The sequence below is a fragment of the Rhamphochromis sp. 'chilingali' genome (assembly GCF_963969265.1).
Source record: "Rhamphochromis sp. 'chilingali' genome assembly, chromosome: 18".
NCBI lineage: Eukaryota > Metazoa > Chordata > Actinopteri > Cichliformes > Cichlidae > Rhamphochromis > Rhamphochromis sp. 'chilingali'.
Window position 1 is genome coordinate 22,266,338 of NC_137945.1, and position 9,026 is coordinate 22,275,363.

Below are 9,026 nucleotides of genomic sequence, written 5' to 3' on the forward strand. Positions count from 1 at the left end.
CACAGAAGCTGATGTTTGCTCTCACGAGCTTGCACAGCTGCGTGAAGCTGTCCAAACTAAACCTCCACGGAGTGATGCAGGTGCAGGAACGCTGGAAGAAATGCACAAGGAGATGACCTTGAAGGTGATAGCGTAAAAATTAAATTATACTTAAAAAATTTAAATAAAATATAAACCTAGAAATTCTCCCATCTAACTGCAGTATTGGATGTTTAAAAAAAAGTTAAAAATAATTTTTTTAAAGAAAAAAAGTAAAAGCTAGCAAAGTTAGAGGTGCAACATAGCACGACATCAAAATAACAAAACACCTCTACATTATATTTGACTATCCTTTATCCTGGTTGACTTCAACTTTATATCTGTACATAATTTGACCCTTTTCAAAATAATAGTTTTATCATAAAAATAAATTCTTAAAATTGAAAGTAAAATGAAAACTGACACCTCAGACCGTCACTCAGCAGGATTAACCAGAAGTGCTTGTGTGTCACTGATGATGTGGACAGCGACAGGAACACTACCCTACCTATTCATGATGAACTCCTCTACCCAGGTAAGCTAGCGTATTACAGCCCGTCAGGTCTTTCTCCTATTAAATGCAGCTAATAATTCACTTCTGTTGTGTTTGTGCCGAATCGACAGGACGGCACCGACCAATACATTTTTGTTATTTTTACGGGAGCTAAAAAACGTGAAACAAGCCACCTGCAGAAGCAGTGCCTGTCTCCGCTGACCAATAGCGGCGCAGTTCAGAGTTCGGAGCCGAGCGGAAGTTGTTGGCTGCTTCTAGCCTGCCATCCCTGCAAATGCATGTAGCCTTTAGCAGGCTAGCACGCTTGTAAGCGCATTTTTGGCCTTTTTGTCACTGAGGACCAAAAACGTGAAAATGTTCGGAGTGTGTGAAAGATGAAGCCGAGCGAGTCGAGGGGAATGATTTTCACCGGTGTTGCCTCTGAGACTGGGGATAAGAGCACGTAAAGACACCCGGAAGTGTTGTTGAAGGTAACGAGATTGCTATTGTAGCTTACTCTGGTGAATGATAAAGCTATGTCAGGTGCGACATGTGTGGCTAACAGCAAACGTGTGGTAAGATGACGTTAATAGCTGCGTCTTTGGATTGTTAATCGTTGCTCTCTGATCAAATGACAGCCTCCATTCAGTATTCATGGCGTTAGAAACGGGTTGCTTCGTAGCCTAGCTACCGTTACCGGCTATTTAAACAGGGGTAAGAACAGTCTCTTTTTATAATGTTTTTTCATTTAGCACAGCTTTAATGTGGTGGATGCTTTGGTGAATGCTATTCAGTGGTTTTACTCGTGGCAGAATATCACTGGCCGCAACGTATCCTGAGTGGATTTGAGTCAGAGTAGTGATCACTAGCAGTTCTCATAGTTTAGAATGAAAAAAATGAAAAGAAGTCTTTAAAAGAATGTGGGGAATCAGTGACAATAATATGTGCATGCTCAATAACGAAGTATCGAAAATACTGCATCACTAAAGCCTCGCCTGGTATTTTTGCTTAAGTGTTTACTCTAAGATCTCTTGTTTGCTTTGCACTGCCTGCAAGGATCGTTTGCATACTCATATAATAGAGAATATGGCTTCATTTAGTCGCCTCATTTCAGCACAGTTCCCATGGTGTAACGTGTTCAACAGGTCTTTCTGTTGATGGCACAGCCACTCTAGTTACTTTTTTTTTTACTGTCATCATAAAAATGACCCAGTGAATGGTCACCATTTCTTACACGAGGTGATGAAAGCTCAGCTCCAGGCTTAGTTTATCCGCCCCATCCTTCATTTTCTACTTTGGAATATTAGGTTAGCCTGCCTAATGCTAGTTTCTCAACTGCATGCAGTTTGAAGGGTGTATCAATCTGCATTTCGTATACACAGTAATGATGAAATGCCTCTGTGAGCTCTTTCGCTATCTTCTTATCAAAGCTGCAGTCTGTGCTTTATGCCGAAGCATCATAAAGGAGGAGCATCAAATCTTTCTTTATGTCCCTGCAGCTTCCAGCAGGCGCTGACACAATGAGTGCCAAATATGGCCTGGTGGGCTACAACAGTTCACGGAAGCACATTTCAATCTCCATCCCCTCGTCTACAGAGGTGATGTCACCTCATATAAAGTCTGTGGAGGAGCTGAGGGTTCTGGGGATCAACCTGAGCAGCTTAAGTGCACCCACACAGTTCTTTATTTGTGTGGCTGGAGTCTTCTTCTTTTACCTCATGTATGGATACTTACAGGTAACGGGGATTACGATCCTTCTTATATACACACACACACACACACACACACACACGTATAGTAATACAGTAAAAATGCAGTAATTACATGTGTTATTCAACATGATAACATGTGAATATATTGATTAAATAAAACTGAGACAAGGCTATTAAGGGTGTTTTGTTATGTCTTTATATTCGTCCCTCAATATAGGAGTTAATATTTTCTGTGGAAGGATTCAAGCCCTTTGGTTGGTACCTCACTCTGGTCCAGTTTGGCTTCTACTCCATGTTTGGATTAGTAGAGCTTCAGCTCACACAGGACAAACGCAGAAGGTATGATAACAGATTATGCTTTGCCCCCCAGAAGACAGCCTTTACTGTAAAACACATTTTGTGTCTGACTTTTTCTTCCTTGTTTTTTTTTTTTTTTTTTTTTAAATTTCATCTCCTCCAGGATACCAGGGAAGACCTATATGATTATAGCATTTTTAACGGTGGGCACTATGGGCCTGTCAAATACCTCTTTGGGCTACTTGAACTACCCTACACAGGTCATCTTCAAGTGCTGTAAACTCATCCCAGTCATGATTGGAGGAGTGTTTATACAAGGTCAGCTTCCTATGTTGATACTTATTTACAGTGTGCGCATTGTGTGTATTTTTGGTTCCTGCTCTGCAAAGTCTTCATCCTTGCTACTAGATGATCCGCAGGCATCAGTATTGCAGTTCTCTGTAGACCATTTCTATGCCTTTCTCATTGTAAAATAATTTGAGGGGATTTCCTGTGTTATGTAAACTGTTCAACAAATTAAAAGAACTATTTTTTGCATTTGGCTAGAATCAGTGTCACTACTGATGACATGAGATGATACCTTGACCAACTCCTTGATACCTTAGTCCAACTCCTCCAGGATGACACATTAATATGTTTGATTGCCACAAGGTTTGCTATGCTTCCCAGCACAGTCTTAAAAGCGTGGGTGAGACAGTTACTTTAGGAGAGCTGAACATGACCGTAGAATATGCACAACCCGTCAGCTGAACTGGTATCTGCTCCTTTGTGCAGGATGTGCAGAGCTACAAAAAGTGACCTCCAGAAGGCCACTGGTGTGACCAAATAATCAGAAGCAAATTTCATGAGGGTGGCATGAGGGACTGACATCCTCTAGACACCTAGCTCTCTAGATGGGAGCAGAGAGCATGTACTTTGAGTACACGTGACAGATGTGAAAGGGTCTGGATTAACTGGGGAGAACGTTATGGTGCCTGAAACATCATGCAGCATGACTGGTTGGGTGGTGGGTCAGTGATGGTCTGGGGAGGTGAATGCATTGAGAGACGCACAGTCATCTACAGGCTAGTGAGCAGCATCCTGGCTGCCATTAGGTATCAGGATAATATCCTTGGACTATTAGTAGATTCTGTGTTGGTGCAATGGGTCCTTTGGTCCTCTTTGTCCACAACAATGCCCAGCCTCATGCAGTGAGAATTTATAGGCAGGTCCTGGAGGAGTAAGTAAGTGATAACATTGACGAATCTCACCTGACCTAAATCCAAGAGAACACCTCTGGGACATTATGTTTCTGTCCATCTTATGCCGCCAAGTTGTCCAGAAGCTCTGTGATGCAATGGTTCAGAACTGGGAGGGGATCCCCCCCCCAAGACTCCATCCTTCATCTCCTTTAGCAGCATTCCCCTGATATTGTTAGGGATGCATACAAGCACATTGGGGCTCCTTTTATTCCTAACACATTATCCAGTCCTATCAGTATTTTTTTTTTTCCCCACTGGGATTTGGTTTGTTTTCAAAGTTTTCCTTTAACTTTTTTGAATGGTATATTTATTTAGTCTGGTATTTGTTTTTTGGGTTGGCTTATAAAAGCTTAATTGGTCTTGTTCAAATGTAAATCAACAGTTAGGGTCAGCTTAAAGGTTCCTGCTTTCAGGAGATCGCCTTAGAGCATGAACCTGTTACTGTAATCTCTTAAGTTTTCATCATTTCAACAAAACTGTAATCGTACATGTAGCTCAAATCTGTTGGCACATGAGGTAACAGTCTTTTCAAAATAACTGAAAATGAAGATTTTTTTTATTATTCAGAATATAATAAAAGTGAATGTTACATCATCATTTACAGGGGGGGGAAAGTAGATTCATTTTTTCCACCTCATTTCATTCATCACATATTTCCTTTGAAGCAGTGACCACCTTTCAACTTTCAGTGCATCCTTTTCATCCACGTCTGTTGTTTTCTGTCGTGAGGGCCCGGTCGGCAGTACGTGCAGTTTCTTCCCCGCTCTTACTTCTGTCTGTCCTTTCATCCTCACACTGGCCTTCACAAGGTTCAACGTCCTGAACGTGAGAAGGGTTTCGTGCATTTTTTTTTAAATTTCTTTATGTTTTTTCACCCGCCTCCTTACGTCTCTCTGGATGAATAGATGTGAGGACCACGGTCCCTCAAGGGGGTCGAGTGGAAAACAGAATTTGTTCACTCCAAATGCAAAGAGGAAAGAAAGTGGGAGAGAGGGATGGATGAACAGATGGATGGATGGATGGAGGCAGGGGTGTGGGGATGCATCTGATGTGAGGCCCTTCAAAGACGAGTCAGGGAATCAAAGCCGACCACAACCTGATGCCACGTCCCCCGTCAACCTCAAGGCATCCGTCCGTCAGCCTGTTTTTGAAAGACTCCTTCATCCTGTTGTTTTATTGCCTCCCACGTTTTTTTTTCTTTTTTCATTTTCACAGTTTTTTTTCCTTTTTCATTCTTGCATGCACAGCCCAAGAAACTTTAAGTTGTGAACAATATCTGTTGCAAAAACTTTCTTTAGTGATGTGTTTTTACTTCAGTCCAATGTCAACTTCTGTTTATTAAAGGTGGGTCGTCATCTTTCAAAGATTTCTTTGTAAGCTGTGCTTGAGGGGAAACTCTCTCAGTTTGGTTTATTGTGCCTGGGATGTTTTAAAGTGTTACACATATCATACATTAAAGTGTAGATTTCATGCTGGTGTAGTTTTAAAAACTTTGCCTGATTTTTGTAGGTGACAAGTAAAAGAAATAGGTTTAGATTTAAGGCTTGAAAAATAAAAATATAAGATTTTAAATAACGTTTTCCTCCATCTTTATGTCCCAGGTAAACGTTATAATGTGGCTGATGTGTCTGCTGCTCTCTGCATGAGTCTGGGACTCATCTGGTTTACCCTAGCAGACAGCAAAGTGGCCCCCAACTTCAATGTCACAGGTATTTCCTTTGAGATCCACCTGCAAACTCAGATGGTCTTCGAACAGAGGCTCCTATACAAATACAGAGATGTTGCATGAGTACATTAAAGACACTGTATATATGATGTACATCTCCATAATGTAGCTGCTGACGTCTGTCACAGGTTCTTTCACTTTTACTCTTGGATCACTGAATTGTGGCTGGAAACTTTTATTTTAGTGCATAAAATGTCTATTTGTGCTCTATGAACTTCTAGAATAATATTATAATATATTTAGTTAAAGCACCTTGAGGCGTCTGTTTGAAATTGAGTAGTTTGTTAATGTTTCCCCTTCTTCACCCTGAATGGTTACATGTGCATGTTTCTGTGCACGCAGGTGTCCTTCTCATCTCCCTGGCGCTGTGTGCAGATGCTGCCATTGGAAATGTGCAAGAGAAAGCCATGAAACTCCATAACGGCTCCAACTCTGAAATGGTACACTAGTGAAATAATATAAATCCAAAGGCATTTTGATAGGATCACACATTGTTGGAGAAAAATCCTGAATGCTTTGGTTGATGGTGTGATTGAAAGTACTTCTGTTCTATGTTGTGGTAATGCCGCATTTTGTCGCTCACAGGTGCTGTACTCATACTCCATTGGTTTTGTCTACATACTGGTGGGCCTGCTGTGTGTTGGTGGGCTGGGACCGGCCGTAGCATTCTGCTCAGAGGTGAATATACCTGAAGATGATGTGATTACACATTCCTAGCTTTTAGTGGGGTTGTTTGCTTTATGTTTTCAAACGTTAGCATTGGAAGGAATGTGAAATCAGATCCTTTTAGGACTAATGTGTCAGGATCCTGTTTTTTGTATTTCAGCTTTAACCTTGTAGATTGATGATGTTTTGATGTTTTCCAGTAGCACAGGGTTGCAGTTTTTAGTGTTTTTTCATCTGGACCCTGTTCGTTTATCTGTTCTCCCCTCTTTCCTTCTCAGCATCCCGTGAAGACATATGGTTACGCGTTCTTCTTCTCTCTTACGGGTTATTTTGGGATCTCCTTTGTGCTGGCCTTAATCAAGCTCTTTGGGGCTTTGGTTGCTGTAACAGGTCAGAGTCGCAGTTTATAAAGTTTTCCTCAGAATTGTTTTATCTCGTGTGAAAACAGCATTGTTGGCATAAACGGCAAATAGTCATATTTCAGTCAGCCACACAATTATATAGATAAAAAAAATTATCACTATCTTAACCCAGGATGTTTGTCTTTTCTTAGACATATTTTAAAAGTAATTAAGTAAAGAAATGTAACGAGTGTCACTGATGGTAACGCATCTGTGCGGGTTTCTGTGCAGTGACCACTGGGAGGAAGGCCATGACTATCGTACTTTCCTTCATGTTCTTTGCAAAACCCTTCACTTTCCAGTAAGTACCACCACCTTTTGACTTAAAACACTTTCCTCCTAGTTTAAAGTAAGTCTACAGTGTGACCGCTGACCCCCTCTTTTGACTAATAAAAAACTTGATCTGGCTTCTCTGCCCCTGGTTTTTATGTCCTCAGTCCATTTGCAGACCTCGAGTTTTCCTCCGCTCCTTCAGTTTGTCCTTCCCTCTTTTGTTCACCCTCTCACTCGCCCTCTGCGCTGTCAGAGAGTGAATCCGCTGCTCTGTTGTTCAGTGGCTCTTAAAAACTGTGTGTGTATCACGAAACAGAAAAACTTTTGTGTGTCATTGCAGCCAAATTTATTCTCCCTCCAGCTGGTGTGTGCCCTCACCCTTAACTGGACTCAGTCCCTTTTTATGGCAACAGCTAACACTTTTTAAAACCAAAAAACTGCAGTACTACAGTGTGTTATCAGTAAATGGCAGATTTAACCAAATTTATAAATACTAATTGCATCAATTTCTGAGGAGTTGTATGATATACAACACCTGTATTACACCTGGTTTGCATGTGTTTGATAGGGCAGCAGCATTGGTCCATCGTTTCAGCAAAACTCAACTTCACTCAAACTGTCCAAAAAAAAAAAGTTATGTGTTGTTATTTTAACAATGCCATGTGGATTTTTGTGCATGCAAACCTTTGCCCAGTGTTGCTCATTAGGACAGACTGTGTCCTTGCATTTCTGTGGAAAGTAGATATTTATCCGTTTATTAACCTTTTACATCATTCAGCTGAAGCCACAAACTTCTCGGGGTGTCGTAAGTCTTCCCACATTAGTTGTATAAAACATCTAACCTCTCCGTCTTTGACCTCGTCAGGTACATCTGGGGCGGCCTTCTGGTGCTCTTTGGAATTTTTTTGAATGTTTACAGTAAAAACAAGGACAAAATGAAGCTTCCCTCCATCAAGGACCTCAGGAGCTGGCTGCTGGCGGGAAAGAAAGTCCGATTTCTTTCACAAAATGTGTAGGAGACACTCAGAGGTTCGGTGGAAGTCCTGTGCCGACAGACCACTTCTCTCTGCTACTTCCGGGATGAAATACCCACAGGATGTGCTGAAGCATATGCCGGGCCTCATCACCACTAATGTTGAGCCAAAGATGGGCACACAGGGTTCGACCTCCAATCAGCCTTACAGACAGCTGATAATAATCAAACTGTGGGAGAGGGAGTCGCTGTTTTCCATCTGCGTACCAGGACACTGCTGGTTAACCGAAGTGGCACTGTCTGCAGGAAAATGAAGGAACTGCGTTTTAAAAGGAGATCAATGCCTAGTGGGATCTTGTGAAGCAATACTTCAAAGCCCCACTGAAACTCTTTTTTCCAATGTGTTGTACAACACTGAGGACATGCAGTATGAGACTTTCTAAAGGGAAGCCAGCTCATTAGCTCACCAAATTGCACAGTTTTGCACTGGAATTGAGTGAAACACTTTAACCCTCGAGTGGTTGGAGCAAAAATGAAATGTTTGAAAGAACAAGTACAGAGATACGTGGTAATCTGTATCATGTGTGAAATTACTGTCACCCATCTTAAAATAATACATATTGATTTTTAAAAAAAAGTATATTTGCCCCTGCATGTGCCAGAAAGATGGAAGAACATGTTTTTCAGGACCTTCTTTATACGTAAAAGTGGCTTTCATACGTTTTGTTTGTTTTGGGTTTCTTGGGGTAATCCATATGTGACTCGAACCTTCATAATGTGTGTTATGTGCGATGGTCACATTTTTGGGAGTCAGTCACTCCTGAACATCAACAGCTGCCATAATTTGCTAACCATATACGTTTGGGTCAAAGGGTAAAGCTCTTTTTACAATAAAATATGTATTTAGTAATTACAGCGGTGGTGTTTTCTTTTTCCTTTCTTTTTTTGTCGGCCAGCCCTTATTCTCTCCTTTTCCACCACTTGAGAGAAGAATTGAAATGTTGCCAAAATGTGTGTGTGTTTATCCATCCAGTGGCCTTGGGCGTGTTTGATTAGGAGTCCTGAAAAAAGAGAGCACTGCTAGACGGAAAATAAACAGCAGTCTTCACAGCGCTGAGGCTGTCCTATTCATTTAGATCCATCGTGTGTGTGTGTGTGTGTGTGTGTGTGTGTCACATAAATACCAGTTCAGTTTTTCTAAATGATGGCATGATAAAGCTCACACC

General features: G+C 41.3%; 1 protein-coding gene across 3 annotated transcripts; it reads left to right on the plus strand.

Annotated features, from left to right (window-relative positions):
- Window positions 1–493: 493 nt before the first annotated feature.
- slc35b3 (solute carrier family 35 member B3) lies at window positions 494–8,715 on the plus strand (the record flags this gene model as incomplete). 3 transcript variants are annotated; one of them, XM_080864175.1, is made up of 10 exons in its annotated part: window positions 494–553; window positions 2,011–2,247; window positions 2,441–2,562; window positions 2,684–2,838; window positions 5,363–5,470; window positions 5,830–5,927; window positions 6,073–6,165; window positions 6,432–6,543; window positions 6,786–6,855; window positions 7,693–8,715. In XM_080864175.1, 10 exons carry the CDS (start codon window positions 494–496, stop codon window positions 7,841–7,843), a joined length of 1,206 nt encoding a protein of 401 aa, XP_080720301.1. In that variant the 3' UTR covers window positions 7,844–8,715. The 3 variants fall into 3 exon arrangements, with proteins under 3 accessions (XP_080720301.1, XP_080720302.1, XP_080720303.1); XM_080864176.1 differs by lacking the exon at window positions 494–553 and adding an exon at window positions 666–1,002; XM_080864177.1 differs by lacking the exon at window positions 494–553 and adding an exon at window positions 1,054–1,225.
- Window positions 8,716–9,026: the final 311 nt, after the last annotated feature.